The sequence below is a fragment of the Leptopilina heterotoma genome, unplaced genomic scaffold (genome assembly GCF_015476425.1).
Source record: "Leptopilina heterotoma isolate Lh14 unplaced genomic scaffold, ASM1547642v1 Lhet_1, whole genome shotgun sequence".
Taxonomy (NCBI): domain Eukaryota; kingdom Metazoa; phylum Arthropoda; class Insecta; order Hymenoptera; family Figitidae; genus Leptopilina; species Leptopilina heterotoma.
Window position 1 is genome coordinate 1,108,780 of NW_025110812.1, and position 20,897 is coordinate 1,129,676.

Genomic DNA, 20,897 nt, shown 5'->3' on the forward strand with positions numbered 1-20,897 from the left:
TTTTTAAATGAATTTTAATAAAAATTTTAGATAATAATTGAATATGAAAATAATTTTGAAAAAGTTACAGGAACTTATTCTTATAATATAAGATAATTAATATATCTCTCGATCATTCCGAGTCGTTGACTCGGAGTGATCGATTTTTTTATGTTTTACAACAATATTTTGAAAGTTGTTTAATTTGAAATTTTTGATAATCTTAATTCCTATGGAAAAATAATAATAATTAAATATTTATTTAAAAAAGAAGTTATTGATGTATTTGAATAATTTTATGCAATTAAAGAAATTCGTAAATAAATTTAACAGAACATTTTTTTTAATAGAATTTTTTTCTTTATTTTCTAAAAATTCAAAAAATTATAAATGAACAATAAACAATAAACAAAATGGGTATATTTTTCATTTGTTAATTTATAATTTTTGTTAAATTTTCTAATGTCTTATATTATTTTATTATGAATCAATAAAATAACTAAAGAATAAATTTCTTAACAATTATTATTCTTTCTTTACCTAAGAACCGTATAGATTAAGTATTTCTTATATTTTAATAACTACGTTTTAGCCAGTAAATTTTGTATTTCCTCTAAAGTCTTTCCTTTTGTTTCAGGCATAATTAAATAATTAGAGAATGTTATAACCAGAGTCATAATACTATAAATAAAAAATAATCCATATATTTTAAAAACTATCATTAATTGTTCAAAGTTCAACTGAACACAAAATTCTATAATTGACCATAATATATGAATTAAACAAGTAGCTGAACTCTTGATTTGAAGTGAAAAAAGTTCTGCTACGAGAATATGACTAAGACAAAATAATCCCCCACCACTGAAGACAACATAAATAAAGAACAGAACAAATGAAATCCAATAAATGGATGAAAGATCTCCATTAAAATGAAATTTATAAAAAAATAACCCAGCGATAATAAATGAACTTAATCCAACGATGATTCCATACCATAAAGTGAGAATTCTTCGTCCGAGCCAATCTGGAATGGGGGATATCACAATTGACGAAACTAATGCTACTATCATTATCAAAACACTCGCTTGTTCGGGTTTTAAAGGACTTTCAAAGTGTCCAACGACTATTTGCGTATGAGATGCAATTGCTGTTGATCCAGAAAATGAGAAAGCTAAAAACGACAGAGTGCTGATAAGAAATGCTTTTAGATTACTTCTATTTCCAAACAGTTTTTTTAGAAAATAGGTTTTCGAAACATTTTCCCCAACACCTTCCTTCATAGTTTCAATTTCTTGCTTCAAGGAATTTGTGTCTCTTGCCCCTCGTAACTTAGCTAGACTTTTTAACGCATCCTCATCTCTATTGATTTTAATGTAAAAATAAGGAGATTCTGGCATAAAGGAAAATGTTACAATGAAAATTAAGGATATTAAGAATAGGATCAGATTCATATTATCGTAGGAAACAAAAGCACCCAATGCAACGACAATTAATGATCCTAGACAGAAGGATATTTTTCCTAGAATAATTAGAAAGCCTCTGATATTTTTTTTTGCAATTTCACCCACATAGATAATATCCACAACATATGCAGCACTATATCCCATTCCAGCAAGAATTCTCGCAATATAAAGATGATGTACATTCGATGCATAATAAATTATGAGCCATGAGAAAACTTGTGGTATAGCAAACAGTAGCATAGTATACTTTCGTCCTATTCTATTGACGAACACGGGGTAAAGGAGGAAGCCGATAATATTTCCAATACTGGATAGTGACACTACCCAAGAAGCTTCATCTGTTGTTATAGTAAATTTGGAATTAGACGAGGTTAGATGTGGTATTGACGGTGATGGCCAGTAAATAATTGTTCCAAATCCAAGTCGTATCAGGCACGCTGAAAATTATTAAAATATTCATCTTTAACAAAATGTTTATAGAAAATATTTAACAATGTGTTTATAAAAAATATTTGACAATATGTTTTTATAAAAAAAATTTTTTTTTCAAATATTTAACATGTTTATATAAAATATTTAACAACATGTTTATAAAAAATATTTAACAAAATGTTTATAAAAAGTATTTAACAAAATGTTTATAAAGAATATTTAACAATAATTTTTTATAAAAAAAAAAAAAATTTCAAATATTTAACAAAATGTTTATAAAAAATATTTAACAAAATGTTTTTAAGAAATGTTTTACAACATGTTTATAAAAAATATTTAACAATATATAAATATTTTCGAAATTAGTAACTTGTATTAATTTCATGGAATACTGCGAGATAAATTATTTTGGTGAAGCAATTATGAACTTACCAGTTATTGCTGCTGGATATTGCAAAGGACATCTATTTCTAATTATAGATTCACGATGATTGGTATTTTTCTTTGTAAAAATTGATCTTATGTTATGCATTTTAAACAGCAATAATTATTTTCGTTGTTAAGAAAAGTTTCCATAAACTAAGTTTCTAACTTTACTACATTATTGTATTTAAAATAGATTATCTGCATGACTTTATATCAGTTAATTATTTTTTATCGTTTATGACAACAACAAAAAATAAAACAGCGCGAGTAGTAAAATTTTATAACAATTGAACTAATTAGAAAGAATACGTAAACATTCCAATTAAAAATAAAAGGATGTCACCTCCCATTAATTATTATTAATTATTAAATGTTGATAAATATCTATTAAGGCGTTTCATCGAATACCTTTTTTTTAATTTTCCTAAATTTTAACAAGAAATTAGACTCTTTTTGAGCCAAAACAAATATGACAGATTTTCTAAAAGTCGCTATAATATATTTAATAATAATGATATTAATAGTACAGTAGGGATAATAATAATAATATGATGGTGACAATGATAATAAAATTAATAATAACAAATTGTATTAACAAATAACAGTAAATTATAATAACAAATATTAACAAATAATAACAAATTATAATTAACAAATAACAAGATTCTAATAAAATGAATATTAAAAAATAGTAATTATCAAATAACAGAATTTTAATAATCAAGCGCCATTTGAATCAATGTCGATACTGTAGATTCTTCTTAGAAATTCTTAGAAATTCTACTTCTTACAATTGAAAATTTTTTTTATAAAATTCTTTGCAAGAATTCAATTATTTTCAAACTTTTTTGGAAAATTTTTTTTGCAAGAATTTAATTATTTTTACAAATAACAAATAAAATTTCACAGGGATTCAATTTTTTTTTAAATTTGTATTAAATTCATTAAAAGAATTCAAGTATATTTTTATAAATAATAAAATTCTTTTCATGATTTCAATTATTTTTAATACTATATTTAATACTATTTTAATACTACTCAATTATTTTCACAAATTTTAATAAAATTGTTGGCGAAATTTCAATTATTTAAAAAAATTTTCCTCAAATCAATAATTTTCAATATACTACTACTTATTTAATAAAATTTTCAAAAAGAATTCAATTATTTATAAAAAATTTTAATACCTATAATTTCTACCCAAATATTTAATTATTTTCTTAAATAATTAGAATTTCATAGGAATTCAATTATTTACAAATTTTTCATAGATTTCTTTACAATAATTTAATTATATTTATAAGTAATAAAATTTTTTACAGGGATTTAATTATTTTCATAAATAATAAAATTCTTTTGAGGAATTCAATTATTTTTATAAATAATAAAAGTCATCAAAGAAGTTCAATTATTTTTAATACAATTTAAATTTTCATAGAATGATTTCAAAAAAGTTCTATTATTTGCAAAGATTTTAATAAAAAATCCTTCGCAAGAATTTAATTATTTTTATAAATAATAAAATTCTTCACAGGATTTTAATTATTTTAAATACAATTTTAAATAAATTAATCGAAATATGTAATTATGTATTTTCTAAAATTTTGTTAAAATCCTTCGTAAGAAATCAATTATTTACAAAAATTTTGATAAAATTCAGTATAAGTATTCAATTTTAAGAAATAATCAAATTATTCAATGAATTATTGATTTTTGTATTTTAATCATTGAATTCTCGTAAACATTTCTAAAAAGAATTGATTTGAAATTGAATTCTTGTAGAACTTTCTATTAATAATTGATTTAAAAATGCATTTCAGTTAGAATTTTAGATTATAATTGAATATTTAAAGCATTATAGCGTAAACTTTTATAGAAATGGATAAATTTCCAAAAGTTTTTAGATTAAAATTATTAAAAATTTTAATTCCTGTGAAAAAATAAATAAGTATTTATATATTTATTAAATAAAAATTATATGACTAACAGAAACTTTAATATCACAAAATTCTTATCAAATAGAACAACAGGTGCAAGAACTGTCACGATATTTTCAAGTTCTTTAAAGCATATTGATTATTTTTTTTAAAGCAGAATTTTATTTTTCTTCATATTTGGAGACATTATATATAACTTTTCTTTATTGACTATACATTTGAAATGACATTTTCAAGTTATCTTTCTTTATATATTGTGAAATTTCGAAGTGCCACGTATTTGCCACGTACCTTCAAAGTTAAAGCAAGTGCGGAAAATATTGAAACTTTTGATCTTGTTCATTAAGAGGCCATAGTTCTCATTGACATCAATATTGTAAGCATTTATTTTTTCAATATTAAAATATACTAATTATAGTTTAACTTTAAAATTATTAATAATTTTATATTTTGAGCCTAGTGAATTTAGAAAAGTATTTATAACAACTATTTTTCATTTTTACGAACACCTTACATTTTTTAATGTAAGTCAGATTTTCAAAATTCGAAATTTGCATATTATATATATATATATATAGTATATAATAATATAATATAATATGCAAATTTTGAATTTTAAAAATCTGACTTCATATTCGTAATCAGCGCCTCCAAAAACCCCTGAGTAACAAGTTTCATGTGAATTTGAGCAATTTTAAAAAATAAGTCCGCCATATTGGATCCGCCATTTTGAATATCTGTCTTCATATTCGTAATCAGCGCCTCCAAAAACCCCTGAGTAACAAGTTTCATGTGAATTTGAGCAATTTAAAAAAATAAGTCCGCCATATTGGATCCGCCATTTTGAATTTTTAAAAACTGACCCCAGATTCGTAATCAGTCCAGACAATTTAGTGAATGTTAATAAAAAAATAATTATACAAGTTACACATATTAATTATTATTACTTTATAGTACATTCAACATATTTTTCAATATACCTATCGCAATTTTATTTACATTAACTTAAAATTTCTAACGCTTGGGGATTCGAACCTACACCTATCTAATATTAACGCACCGAAATCGAGTACATTAACCACTATACCATGCTCGCATGGGAATTCAAAATCATAATAGAATTTATAAAGTGCCACGAAAAAAAAATGACAAAAAACTAACACATCAGTGTTAATTTGTAAAATTTGTAAAAACAAATTAACTGCAGAAGTAAATATTTTATTTACCATAAGTAACCTGCTTATGGTCAGGTTTTTGTCATTTAGAATTAGTCCGGATAAATTTAAACTCAATACGGTTTGTGTATTCGGAATTAGTCCGAAGTTAGTCTGATAATATGCAACTTGCAAATGTGAAATTAGTTCGATTAAGTCCGGAATTAATCTGGTTATGGTCAGGTTTTTGTCGATTGTTTCGGATTATGTCATTCAATTGGATTAACTTATTTTATAAGAATTCTTCACCGTTCATAAATTCGGATTATTGCGGACTAATTACGAACTGAATTCGTAGACATTCAGGATTACTCAGGAGTATTTTCGGATTCAGGTTTTCGTTCGCATTGATATCAGACTAACGCGGATCATTTTCGGATCTTTTTCATACAATTTTCGGTCTAATCTGTCCGTATTTAATCCGGAATTAGTCCGAAATTTTTACCAGGGATGATTCTTAATTTTCTATTAATATTTATATTTGTGCTTCTAGTCTCGCAGACGTCTTTCTAATCGTTCTGTTACAAAAATTATTAGCTCATCGCTCGTATCCCTTCCCTATCAGTTCCATCTCATTCGTATATTCGTTAAACACGACAATTAACTTCGTCCCTATTTATAACAGGTATTAGCAGATTTTGGAAGCTGAAAACCACTCTTTGAAAATAAATTTCTTAAATCTTGAGAAGTACAGAAACAGTTGAAAATTAAACCATCTCTTTATCTATCATTCGAGATACAATTATTTTTAGAAAATATTCCGTTATTGAATAATCATCAATTGTTTTAATTCTTCTTCTTTTTACAAGTCTCATATTTTTTTCACCTCCGCATTTGTCATCGTTAGTTTCGACTAAAACACATTTCGATGCTGATTGCTCGGGTTGTGATGATTCCGACGATTGTAATTTTTGTGAATTTAAATCAATGCAATGTCTGGTTTTTAAATGTATTTTTAAACATTTCGTTGATCGTTGACTGAATTTCAAAACGTTTACTATATATAAAATACATTCTGCATTTTCACCGTTATCGGATTTTACAAAATAGTTTGAAAAAGTTTTCTTAATCTCACCAATTTTTTTAATATCACTCGACATATTTACCAATTTTCATCTTCAAAATACGTCAATATTAAAAATTACCTAGGTAAACTTACCCAAGTGAAATCTTCGTTAAATAATGAAAGAACTGAATTTGTTTATGTGGCAAAATAATGATAATATTCAAACTAACCTCAAATTAATTAGAGAAAAAAAATTAACATGTGAAGAGTATTAAAAGCAAATTAGGAATACGCAACAACCAACATGAGTTATAAGCTTACAAGGTATCCTTATTATATTATTGATGGGAAAAATTAAATTAATATCAAATGATTTTGGGTAAACTGAAACTAAAATTAGTTGTAACTGAAATCCTTGGACAGTTGGGTCGTATATGTAGTGTCTCGAGACTCTAGTGGTGGGGGGTGACGCGTCTTTTGAACGACTTTAGTTCTCTCTTCTCTCAAAAACGAGGCGGCGTTCCGATCATTATGACTGCATGCGCTCATCATTTGTATTTATAATGTTAAATCGTTTTTAATCTTTTAATACTTAATTGTCGAATTGTATAATGAAAATTACATCTTAATCCCTATTACATTTTTTATTTTCACAATATGAATTATCCAAAGATGTATTTTTTCAGTGTCCAGAGTCTTAATTAAGAGTCCTTAATTTAATTAATTAATTAATGTTTAATATCTGTGTGTATTTTTCAGGGCGTGAAATAACATCAATAAATAAATTCTTTCAACAATAATTATTAATTCTTCTTTAAAAATTTTACAATTGATTAATCATGAAAAGAGTACTGATCATCTGTTTGCTAATTGCTCTGATAAAAAGTGAAGATGAATATACTGATGAAAATATTATGTTTTTAAAAGGTTCTCTTTTAAACTCGAGCATCTACATGAAAGAGCATAGTGTAAAGGATAATGCTGCAATTTTCGTAGGTGGAGGAAAAGTTGGAAAAAGTACATTACTTAATTACTTAATCGGCAATGAGTTAAAAGCTATATCTGAACGTGGAAGACCAATAAGTCTAAGAAGAGCAGACAATACATCTGAAGGACCAATAATTGGTGGTGGTTCAGTATCAAATACTACAGTTCCTAGAAAATACAATTCGAAAGAATTCGCCAATTTGTCCCTCTGGGATACTCCTGGATTTAGTGATAATAGAGGAGAAATTCAAGACATTATCAATGCATTTTATATCTATCAATTGATAAAGAATGTTGATTACTTAAAAGTTGTTTTATTATTCGAATACTCTGAACTTGTTAACAATAGCATTAATATATTTATTCAAGTCATAAATAGTCTTGAAACTCTGTTGGGAAGCGAGTACCAAGATTTTTTTGAAAGTGTAACAGTAATCTTTTCAAAAGTAAGTCCCGATGAAGATGATGACTATTTTGGTTTTATAGATTATTTTATAACAAGTCAAGTTTTACCACAGAAGTCTATATTACATTTGAACAACTTTACAGTAAATTTTCTCGAATTTCTTAAAGATCATAGAGATCATATCGGTTTCTTCAAAAGAGCGAACCGTGATGGTCCTGTTAATTCAAGTGATATTGATGTAAATATTATTTCTGCTATTAAAAAGTCCTCGAGAGTAATAGGAAGTTGTCTTCTCGATTTACATCCAAGTATATCTGCGTTATCAAAGAATTGGCTGTACAAAGCTGCTAACATATTGCAGTCACAGGTTGAATATATTAATCTGTTAAATAATACGAAACCATATATCGAGAATTTATCAAAAAAAATAAGTGAGTTGGCTAAGAATAGAAATTTAGTGGAATTAAGAGCCATTAAAAGAAGCTTAAGAAATGTTATTTCAATTTTTAATAGAATATATAAAACAACCGATTTTGAGGAAACTATTAAACTTTATAAAACAGTTGATGATTCAATAAAAGAAATTATTGATTCGAATAAATTGCTGCTAAAAATTGATCTATTGCTTTTTGTTGATAAATTATTGGAAAGAGAAACAAATAAGCAAATTTTGATGAGTTTGCACACTATTCTACTTCCCACACAAGATGTTTTGAATAATTGCATTTGTCAAATTGAAAATTTCTTAGGTGAAACAGAAAGAAGAAATTGTATTGATGAATTGGATATTTCTAAAGCTCGTACTAAAAGATCTTTAGATGAAAAGAAGAATGAAATTGAAGCTTTGAATAATAAAAGTACTATTAATAATTTATGGGGTATTGTAAAACAGATTACTGATGATATTAATCAACTGGAACTTACATTGTAAGTGAATTTATCATACTGTGTAGTATTACACAATTATTTTTGATGATTTAATTACCATATTATGTTAATTATTAATTTGTTATTATAATTTGTTGTTAAATATTTTTTGTTCATTAAAATTTGTTTGTGGGGTTCTATTATAAATTATCGACTATAATTGTAAATAATAATTAGTTTTATTAAAATTGTCATTATTATTATCTTACAATGGTTGTTATGTAACAATAGTTTAATGAACTTGCTTATTAATTTGCATTACTTATTATTACTATTGATTATTAATTGACACTAGCAACAATTCTCGCTCGTTTTTTTTAAATAAAATTAGCAATTTTTAAAATAATAGAACTCAAAAATTTTTAATTCAAATTTTTTTTTTATAAAAATAAAATATGAATTGGAATATAAAATTTTAATATTTATTATAATTATAATAATCATATATTCTGACATAGGGAATTCAGGGAATTAACACGAATTCTAAAACAAAACCTTAAATTTTTTCAATTTCTGACAGAAATTTCTTTTTTAATAACTTAAGTCTTGAACAACTATCATAAAATAAATAAATTATTTAATGAATGATTTTGTACTTAAATATTTCAAGATTAATTCAATTTTAAAATAGTTGCGTTTACAATATTTATAAATAAATGAACTTCAAAAGTTTTCAATGTGAAATTATATAAAACTTCAATGTTGAATGAATTTAATTAGAAATTTTAATGAACTTAGATTTTTGAAAAATTTTAATAACTCAAAATCTTCTAAAATTAGTTAACTTTGTCAACATATAATTTTGAATTTAATTAATTATTAAAAATAATGGATTTGTAGAAGAATTTTAGTTAAAAACACAAAAAAAAAGATGAATTTTAAAGAAGTTCTAAATGATTGCAGAAATACAATTATTTTCAAAAGTAATAAAATTCTTATCACAAAATTTAATTATTTTCGAAATTTACAAAAAAATCTCGACAAAATCCCAATTATTATCTTTAATACAGAAATAAATTATTCTTTAAAATTCAATTATTTTCGAAAATTGAAAAAAAAACCTTTTCAGAATTTCAATTATTTTTATAAATAATAAAATTCTTTTACAAAATTCAATTATTTTTAAATAATAATTTAATTTCAAATTAAAATTTGAAAAATTTTTGTCAAAATTTCAATTATTTTCAAAAATTTTTAAAAAACCTATTCAGAATTTTAATTATTTAAAAAATAAAATTCTTTTCCAAAATTAAATTATTTTTAAATAATTGAATTTTAAATAATTGAATTTCAAATTAAAATTTGAAAAATTCTTGTCAAAATTTCGATTAATGTCAAAAATTTTCAATATCTACTGTTTTAATAAAACTACCCAAAAGAAATCAATTATTTAAAAAAATTTCACAGGAGTTCAATTATTTACAAATTTTTTATAACTTTTTCTCAATAATTCAATTATTTTCATAAATAATAAAACTTATCGCAGAATTTCAATTATTTTTTATACAATTTTAATCGAATTCCTTGAGAAATGTAACTATTTTTCAATTTTTTAATAAAATTCGTCAAAAGAATTCAATTATTTAGAAATTTGCTAATAAAATTCTTTATAAAGAATTAAATTTCAAGAAACATTCAATTATATAATTTACTTTTGTATTTAAATTTTAAATAAGAACACAAAAAAAATTGAATTTTAAAGAAGTTACAAATGATTGAAGAAATTCAATTATTTTCAAAAATAAGAAAATTCTTCGCAGAAATTGAATTATTTTCGAAAATTGAAAAAAATCTTTTCAGAATTTCAATTATTTTTATAGATAATAAAATTCTTTTACAAAATTCAATTATTTTCAAAAAATTAAATTTCAAATTAAAATTTGAAAAATTGTTGTCAAAATTTCAATTATTTTCAAAAATTCTCAAAAAACCTCTTCAGAATTTCAATTATTTAAAAAAAAAAAAATAAAATTCTTTTCCAAAATTAAATTATTTTTAAATAATTGAATTGTCAAAATTTCAATTTTTTTCAAAAATTCTTAATATCTACAATTTTTTAATAAAATTACTCAAAAAAATTAATTATTTAAAAAAATTTTAATAAAATTTTACAGGAGTTCAATTATTTACAAATTTTTTATAAGTTTCTTCTCAATAATTCAATTATTTTCAGAAATAATAAAACTCATCGCAGAATTTCAATTATTTTTAATACAATTTTAATCAAATTCCTTGAAAAAGTGTAACTATTCTAAAAATTGGTCAAAAAAATTTGTTCATAAAATTTTTTATAAGAATTAAATTTTAAGAAACATTTAATTATTCAATAAATAATTTACTTTTATATATATATATAAAATATTCTTATAATATAAAATAATAATTTTAACACCAGATCCTCTATAATTATTATAAAATTTATGTTTTATAACAATATTTTTAAAGTTGATTAATTTCTATAAGGTTTGAATTTGAAAATTTTGAAAATCTTAATTCCTATGGAAAAATAATAATAATGAAATATTTAAAATATTTAAAAAAGAAATTTTTGTTTACGAATAATTTTACAATTAAAGATATTCGTAGGTAAATAAATTTAACAAAACATTTTTTTCAATAAAATTTTTTCTCTTATTTTCTAAAAATTCAAAAATGTTCACTTTCATTTTCCAATAAATTTTCTAATTTACAAATAGAATTTGTAAACATTTTTTTTCTTTATTTTTGCAAAACATTGAATTTTATTAAAACAATTGAAATTAAGAAATTATTTATTACACAGAAAGTAACTTCAAACTGCGGACAGAATGAATGAAAGAATACGGTGATTAATATTGTTAATTATACTATTATTAATTATAAGTTAATATTATTAAAAATACGTCACGATGACGTGACAATAATGTATATTTTCAAAGCTGAATATGTGTATTTTAATTCAATAAAAACTTGAAAGTTTCAACTTCTAAGAGTTTTTTTTTTAAATGTTCAAATGCCTTATTTTTATGAAACCGATTTTCTTTCTTCAGAGGTCGAGTAAATTCTGTATTTCTTCTAAAGTCTTTCCCTTCGTTTCGGGCATAATGATATAATTTGTCAAAGTTACAATGAATGTAGTCATACCAAATATCCAAAAAACACCATAAATTTCAAAAACACTAACAAACCTTAAAAAACCTAATTTGATGAAAAAATCCAAAATTGCTCGAGTTACATTAATAAGAGAAGTAGCTGTACTTTTAACTTCCATTGAAAAAAGTTCTGACATTAAAATGTGACTAATACTAAATAGAGCAGAATTACTACCAACGATGTAAATTAATAATGCAACTAAAGGAACACAATAAATTGATGAGAGATTCTCATTAAAGTAATACTTGTAAAAGAAGAAGCCACCTAACGTAAAGGAACTTAAAGCAACTAAAATTCCATAACATAAAATTAAAATTCTCCTACCAAGCCAATCGGGAATGGGTGATATTACAATCGATGTAATTAATACAATTAACATTATTAATGCCGTTATTTGTTCAGGTTTCAGAGGATTATCAATATAACTGACAATAGTCTGCATATAAGCCGCAACTGCAAATGATCCAGAAAATGAGACACTTAATACAGCAAGAGATGATATTATCAGTGCTTTTCGATTAGCATTAATTCTAAATAACTTTACTATTATGTTTCTTCGCGAAATATCATTTTTCATCATTCCCTTTTTTATATTTTCAATCTCCAATTCCAAGAATTTTGAATTTTGGGTTTTTCTCAATTTAGCAAGACTTTGAAATGCCTTCCCTTCGTCGTTGATTTTAATGTAATAATAGGGAGATTCTGGCATTAAGAAGTATGTGCAAAAAAATGTCAGGGATATTAATAGAAGCGTCAAATTCATTGTGTCATAGGTAACCATTGCACCTAGTATGGCAACAATTAATGATCCAAGAACGTATGCTATCTTTCCTATAACAACTAGAAAACCTCTGATATTTTTTTCTGCTATTTCACCAACGTAAATTATTTCCACAACATATGCGCCATTGTAGCCAATTCCTGCGAGAATTCTTGCTATATAAAGATGATAAACATTTGATGCATAATAAATTGTGAGCCATGAGAAAACTTGTGGTATGGCAAATAATAGCATAGTGTACTTGCGTCCTATTCTGTTGATAAATATTGGATAGAGAAGGTAACCGATTATACCACCAATAGTGAGTAGAGAAACTATCCATGATGACTGATCAGAAGTTATTGTGAATTTTGAATTTGATGATTTAAGGTAAGGTACTGCTGGCGATGTCCAGTAATTAGCTGCTCCTAATCCTAGTCGAATTAGACAAGCTAAAAATATATTCAGACAATGAAAAAATATTATTACGAATAAACTTTAAGAATTTTTTCTTTATTAGAAGCAAATGTTTTGAGCGTGGAACATGATATTTAATTTATTATTATTATGTAAATTACAAAATTTTTTTATTTTCAAATATGAATTTTTGAATACTTTCAAAAAAATTTTTTTTTAAAAATTCATCTTGTTTAATTAATTTGAAAAATTTTAATAAAATTCTTTGCAAGAATTCAATTATTATTTTCATAAAACATAAATAATAACATTCTTCAAGAATATTAATTATATCAAAGTTTTTATAAATAATTCTTTAAAAAAAAAATTGAATTATTTTCACAAACAATAATATTCTACATAGACATTCAATGATATTTAAAAATGTTAATATAACATTTTTTTGCAAAAATTCAATTATTATTGTTTTCATCAAGAAAAAAAAAACAATTTTTTTCTTAATCCGTTATAAAATCTTTGCAAAAATTTAATTAATTTCATAAAAATTTCACGAAAGATTTGAATTTTAAAAAATTTTTAAAAATATTTTTCGATAGAATTCAATTATTTTTGAAAATTTTCATAATTCAATTTTAATTATAAATAGTAAAATTCTTTGCAAAAATTCAATTATATTCCAACACAATTTCAAGAAAGAATTCAATTTTTTTCTTAATTCGTAATAATTTTTTTCAAAAGAATTGAATTATTTTCTAAAATTTTAATAAATTAAATAAATCCTTTAAAACAATTCAATTATATCTATTAAATAGTAAAATTCATTGCAAAAATTCAATTATTTACGAAAAAATTATTTCACGAAAGAATTCAATTCTTTTTCTTATATTCGTTATAAAATTTTTCAAAAGAATTCAATTATTTTCGAAAGTTTTAATAAAATTTAATAATTAAGTGCTAAATTTCAATTATTAACAAACACGATTATTTTAGAAACTTGAAAGAAATTATTGTTCATAGAATTCAATTATTTTTAAAATTTTTAATGAAAATTAATAATGAAACTCAATTATTGAAATATAATTATATTTCTAAATATATTTTATAATTATTTTCAAAAAAATTTCACGAATGAATTCAATTTTTTTCTTAATTTGTTATAAAATTTTTCAAAAGAATTCAAATTATTTTCAAAAACTTTAATAAATCCTTTGAAACAATTCAATTTTATTTATAAATAGTAAAATTCTTTGCGAAAATTCAATTACTTTCAAAAAAATTTCACGAAAGAATTCAATTTTTTTCTTAATTCGTTATAAATAAAAATTCAAAAGAATTCTATTATTATTTTCTAAAATTTTAATAAAATTTATTAATTATAAGTTCAATTTCAATTGTTAACCAACACGATTATTTAAAAAACTTGAAAAAAATTGTTTATAAAATTCAATTATTTTTAAAAATTTTAATAAAAATTATTAATAAAACTCCATTATTTAAATAAAAATTCAAAGAAATTCTTAAAAAAAAATTTAATTAGAATAATTTCAAAAATGTTAACAAAATTCTTTGTGAAAATTCAATTATTTTCCAAAATAATAAAATTCTTCGCAGACATTCAATGATACTTAAAAATGTTAATAAAATTTCTTTGCAAAGATTCAATTAGTGTTTTCATACAGGATAAAATTCAATTCGATATAAAATCTTTGCATAAATTCAATTAATTTCATAAAAATTTCACTGAAAGATTTAAAATTTTTTAATTTTTTATAATATTTTTCAATAGAATTCAATTATTTTCTAAAAATTTAATAAATCCTTCGAAACAATTCAATTTTATTTATAAACAGTAAAATTCATTGCAAAAAATCAATTATATTCCAAACAACTATTTCACGGAAGAATTCAATTTTTTTCTTAATTCGTTATAAAAAATTCCAATAGAATTCAATTATTTTCTAAAATTTTAAGAAATACATCGAAACAATACAATTATATAATTATAAATAGTAAAATTCATTGCAAAAATTCAATTATTTTCTAAAATTTTAATAAAATTTAATAATTAAACGTTCAATTTCCATTATTACTAAACACAATTATTTTGAAAACTTGAAAGAAATTGTTTATAAAATTCAACTATTTTCAAAATTTTTAATGAAAGTTATTAATAAAATTCCATTAAAAAAAATTAAAAGAAATTCTTCAAAAAAAAAATTTAATTAGAATTTTCAAAAATGTTACCAAAATTCTTCGTGAGAATTCAATTATTATTTTCCGAAATAATAAAATTCTTCGAAAGAATTCTATTAATATCAAATTTCTTGATAAAATCCTTTGCAAGAATTCAATGATTTTTAAAACAATTAATATTTTAAAATTGAAAATATTTAAAAAGAAAAATTATTTAAAAAAAGTTAAGAAACTAATAAGCAAAAACAAAAAAAAAACAAAAATTTGATGAAAATTTTAATTATTAGTTTAAGATATACCAGATATGACTGCAGGGAATTGTAGAGAACATTTACGTTTTTTTGAATAATTTCTACGATCATTATTTTCCGTTGATAATAACAGTTTTTCATTATTTATTCTACCGCCCATCCTCGATGTTTTAGTCGATAAATATTAAGTAGAACTTTGCTCATAAATGGAACGTACAACAGTTTGGTTGATAGCTTAACTACTGAATGTCCTTATGCCGGTTTCTTAACTTCCATGATAAGAGTCACGAAAGTATATTATAATTTAAAGAAAAAGGGCAATTAACCGACAAATGAGTAATAAATTTTAATACTGCGAAACATGCGTAAACTTTTTTTTTATATTTAAGGTGTTATAATACAGTTGTACCGCGCAAAAAGATAAAAAAATTTGTCGATTTTTTTTGACACCATAAAAAATATTTATTCAAAATTTTTTGTCAACGTCAAATAGTACATGTCTCTAAATAATTGTTGGAATTTTTTTCATCATATCTCGAGAACGGATCATCTGAAATCTGGCTATATAGAATCTTCGAGAAAATATACTCAATCATACCCACCACGATGCATATATAAAGCATCATTGTTTCTTATCAAGAGAATATATATATAGATACAAATCTTTCAGTTCTGAAATCAGTTGCAACTAAACTTCCATTCGCAATGCACAGAGAATCTTTTGTTTAGCTATTAATGCAAAATAAAAATATTAATTAAACAAAATCTTTGAAATACTGTGAAATTTAATATATATTCCTACCTTGAAAAATTGCTGTGTTTGGAAATTCATTTTCAGTCCGGAAAAAATGTAAGATACTAAGATCATAAATTTTCTTATTAATTACATACGTTTATCACTAAAAATATTCCAATATCCACAGTTATACTTTTATTTAATAAAACTAACTTTTAAAATGCAAAATTAAATACTTTTTATTTACTAATTTTTGTTGAATTAAAAGTAAATAAATTACTTGTCTTTAAAAAAATTACTATTCGTTGAAAAAGTAATTTTCTTATAATATTATTCAAATATTCTTTAAATTAAAGAATTTAAATTGTAAAAAAATTGCTTTAAAATAAATTTTAAATACGAATTTTATAAAAGAAACTTTGAATAACCATTTTTTTTAAATTTACCCAGTAAGATGTTGATTTGTTTATTATTTTTAAATTTTTTTTTAAATTTCAAAACATCTAGATAGTAGAAAATTTCAATTAGCATCGATCATTGATAAATTGTTACACATTCATTTTATGTGCAATAAGAATTTGACCTTGAAACTTATTTCTGAAGAAATTATTAAAAATGAGATAATCGAATATTAAAATATATTTGTAACTCGCTTTTTCAAATTTTATGTTTATATAATAAATTTTAATGTTTATACAGTAAATTTTAATGTGCAGTAATAAATTATAATCTGAACAGGAAACAGTTTTTTTTCTTATCATTTTAAAAACAATTTTTTTGTACAAACTTTGTATATCAATTAATACCTTTCAAAACAATGTAATAAATTAAAAACTTGGACTCGATTCTTTTAACAGTAATGAATAAGAGACAACATTTTATTAGCACTTTGACGTCAGAATACAAACTACAATTAAAAATTTTTTCTTTTCTAATTTCTTAAGTATAGTGAATATGTTTAAATGTAGTGAATTCATTTCAAGGACAGTGATTATTACTAATTGATAATATTTATTATCTAATAGTTGATAAATAAAAAAATACAATATTAAAACTTCTAGTTTTAAAGATAATTATTTTTCATTTATAGATGGAAAAGTTTATTATACACTACGTAGAATAGATATTTAGTATAAAACATGTTGATTTTTTTATCAATATGTTTATTAATAAATTTTCTATTTAAAATATGTATATATCTTAATTGTTTTTTATAAAACTTTTGTTTTGTTTATAATTACATTGTTAATATTCACATGGTAATTAATATTATATTTTGTACATTCAATAAGAATTTTATTAAGTTCCTAAATTATTTCTACACTATTCTTGAATGTTTCTGAACAATATAATATCTAAACGATTAATCTAAACGATTAATAATTATTATGATAATAATTTAATAATTTAATTATTATAATTATTATAAATTATAATAATAATTATAATTATACCTAATAATAATTATAAAAAAGAATGACACTCAAAAATCTTAATAACTGCTAAACACTTTCTTAATGATAAAAAATATTTGTCATTTTCACTGTTTAATCGTTCAGTGACGTTTCCTCTTTATTTTCACTTATTATAATTAGTTTAATGACCTCTTCGATTTATTTTATCACTGGCAAACTTTATAATAGTTTTATATTTGATTAGCGTCAAGTAATTCGCGTCAATCGGAACGTTAAAAAATTATGTTTAAATGTTTTGATTTTAATCTTTAGGTTAAAATTTTTTTTAAAATTATTTATTCATGTATAAAATATTACCCTTTTTTTAATCTATTGTTTACTAAAATTTTAGTTTCAGATGCTTTTTTAAAATATTTTTTTTTTCTAGCACTATTTTGTTTTTTCCAGGGCATCTTTACCATCAACATACGTTGAAGGATTTCATGATCGGAAGGCAGTTGAAGCAATGGAATATAGAACACTTGGGAAAACTGGTCTTAAAATAAGTAAACTTTCTCTTGGGGGTGCACCCTTTAGTAATCTTTTTGGGTATTTATAAAAATTTTTTAACAGAATAACATTCTTCAACATATCAGGGATTATTCCTTTCTTTATCAATCCGATATTTAGAATGCTCCTTCCACTATATTAACATCTCTCACCCATTTAGTTTTACAATAAACAAATCTATGAGTTTTTGATTTTTCAATTTTTACTATAAAATTTTCTTTCAGTACTTGCAATGAGAATGAATGTATAGAACTTGTGAGACAGGCTATAAAACAAGGAATTAATTACATAGACACTGCTCCATGCGGTACGGACAAGGACGCTCAGAAGCCTTATTGGGCAAGGTGCATAAAATTAAATTATCCCAAGAAATATATTTTTGAAATTATTTTCACTTTACGTTGAAATTTTTGCAAAGGCTTTAAAAGGAATACCACGAGAAGCTTACTATATAGCAACAAAAGTTGATCGATACGAAATAGATCCGGAATTTATGTTTGACTTTAGGGCAAAGAAAACTGAGCAGAGTTTTAAACAAGAGTTTGGGACTACTAGGTCTTGATTATGTTGATGTAATTCAGGTAGGAACCATACAATAAAATAAAATTTTTAAAGTAAAGTTTAAAGTATCTCTGCTACAAATTAGCAATTGACTATTTACACTTGTTTATAAAAGCCATAAACCTATAGCTAAGGAGTATTTATTGGCCGTTTGGACTGCAATACAATGTAAAAATATTAGCGGAAATCTGATTGGAATGATGAATATGAATGAACTTAAGGCTAATTTGGATGTGGCACAAAACGGTATTTCAGAACATGAAAATATGGTACTTAAACATATTCAAGAAAAGTAAGTATTAAATATTTAAATAAATACTTCAAAATAATAATAATTGTATATTTCGACAAGAGATTGCAATCCCGCAGGATTTTTTTTAGGGATTAAACAACAATCCCGCTAGATCCTGCAGGATGAAGAAAATCTTTGATCTTGCTCTTTAAGGCTTTGAAATTTGTTTATCATGTTCGTGTTTACAGAGTCTAAAAATTTTGTCACCATTATTCTTATAGTATTAGCAGATTTTGGAAGCTGAAAACCACTCTTTAAAAATAAATTTCTTAAATCTTGATAAGTACAGAAACAGTTGAAAGTTGAACCATCCGGGTGACGCGTCTTTTGAACGATATTAGTTTTCTCTCTTCTCTCAAAAACAAGACGGCGTTCCTATCATAATAACCGCATGCTCATTATTTTATTCTGGGGATCCCACATTTTCTCATGCGGGATCCGCAAACCATAAAAAGTCACGAGATTGGAATTGCGGGATTGCAATCTCCAATTTTGACATGTAATAGGTTACATTAATCTAACTCGCAGTAGACTCAATAACTCAAAAGGAAAAAGAAGTTATTTTCATAAATAAATTAATATATAATCAGACAAAGCTATAAATTTAAAAGCAAATGCATTTTTTTCTCTTTGCTTTATAAAGAGACGAAAATTTTTGTACTTTACAAATATAAACTTCTTGCAGAAAGAGATTTAAAATTTCGAAATAAATATTTCAGACATCTGTCGAAAGTGAAAGGTCACCAATGGAATGAAGAAGATTGGATCAAACATTCATGGAAATCTCTTAAGAAATAATTGTATATAAATTAATACTACTGTGTTATTATATTTTAATTTGATAGTTTTATTTTAGGGTATTTAGAATTGATCCTTCCGGTTTGACGGAATTTTAAAATGTTGTGTCATTTCTATCAAATATTGTTAGTTCGTGACGTACGAATTCATATGTCATGAACTAGACAAATTTTAACAGAAATGACACGACTTTTCAAAACTCCGTCAGAATGGAAGGACAGCATATATATGCAGTTACCTGTATAATGTTAAATATTGTGTGTACCTATAATGTTAAAGTGAATAAAAATAAATAAAACTCTTAAATACAATGAATCATGATTTTTATTTGTTATATATATAATATCTACAATAAAAATACCACATCGTTTGAAAAACAATTTTCATTACAATTATAAAGTAATTTCATATAATAATATAATATATTTATATTTTTATATATATTTATATATATATATATATATTTAGGTTTTCGTTTCAAATAAGATGTAGCAATGAACATTCACCTGCTCGCAATAGTATGTGTGGGAGTGAGAAAATACATTGTTATTATTATTATTAATATTATTATTTATTATTATTTATTATTATTATTTTTATATTTATTTATTTATTTATTAATGTAAATTCTACATTGATTTTTCACTCGGTCTGTCACTTACTTTTGAAGTTAATAATAATGTCCACTCCAAGTGAAAATTTCCACCCTGTAGGTGTATAATTTGAATAAATTTTTTTTTTATTTTCTATTAGTGTTTGAAGGCCAAATTTTCACTTCTAGTGAAATATTAAAACTTTTTTTTTTAATTCATACAAATTTTTTCTACTCTTGCACAATATCTTTCTCTCTCTCTCTCTCTCACTTTCTCTCTTACTCTCTCTTTCTCTCTCTCTCTCTTTCTCTCTTCGATATTCAATAAAAATTCGGACACTAAATCCAATATTTTTAAAATTCCTTTCTGTCATTCTTTATTATTTTTATATTTTGAATCATTCTCTTAATCTAAAGTACTACA

General features: G+C 23.1%; 3 protein-coding genes and 1 pseudogene across 4 annotated transcripts; 2 read left to right on the forward strand and 2 right to left on the reverse strand.

The window, feature by feature from the left end:
* Positions 1 to 532: 532 nt before the first annotated feature.
* Positions 533 to 2,443, reverse strand: LOC122512681 (facilitated trehalose transporter Tret1-like). The gene is made up of 2 exons (XM_043628674.1): positions 2,307 to 2,443; positions 533 to 1,879 (listed from the first exon to the last, which is right to left on the reverse strand). The coding sequence occupies exons 1-2, from the start codon at positions 2,404 to 2,406 to the stop codon at positions 561 to 563; spliced, it is 1,419 nt and encodes a 472-aa protein (XP_043484609.1). The 5' UTR covers positions 2,407 to 2,443; the 3' UTR covers positions 533 to 560.
* Positions 2,444 to 4,439: 1,996 nt separating this feature from the next.
* On the forward strand, positions 4,440 to 9,119 carry LOC122512805. The gene is made up of 2 exons (XM_043628876.1): positions 4,440 to 4,613; positions 7,217 to 9,119. Exon 2 carries the CDS (start codon positions 7,297 to 7,299, stop codon positions 8,779 to 8,781), a length of 1,485 nt encoding a protein of 494 aa, XP_043484811.1. The 5' UTR covers positions 4,440 to 4,613; positions 7,217 to 7,296; the 3' UTR covers positions 8,782 to 9,119.
* A 2,416-nt stretch (positions 9,120 to 11,535) lies between these two features.
* On the reverse strand, positions 11,536 to 15,708 carry LOC122511028 (facilitated trehalose transporter Tret1-like). Of its 2 annotated transcripts, none has more exons than XM_043626064.1 (2): positions 15,579 to 15,708; positions 11,536 to 13,121 (listed from the first exon to the last, which is right to left on the reverse strand). In XM_043626064.1, the coding sequence occupies exons 1-2, from the start codon at positions 15,688 to 15,690 to the stop codon at positions 11,803 to 11,805; spliced, it is 1,431 nt and encodes a 476-aa protein (XP_043481999.1). In that variant the 5' UTR covers positions 15,691 to 15,708; the 3' UTR covers positions 11,536 to 11,802. The 2 variants fall into 2 exon arrangements, with proteins under 2 accessions (XP_043481999.1, XP_043482086.1); XM_043626151.1 differs by having other exon boundaries at positions 11,536 to 13,103; positions 15,579 to 15,695.
* Positions 15,709 to 15,763: 55 nt separating this feature from the next.
* Positions 15,764 to 19,222, forward strand: LOC122512621 (annotated as a pseudogene).
* Positions 19,223 to 20,897: the final 1,675 nt, after the last annotated feature.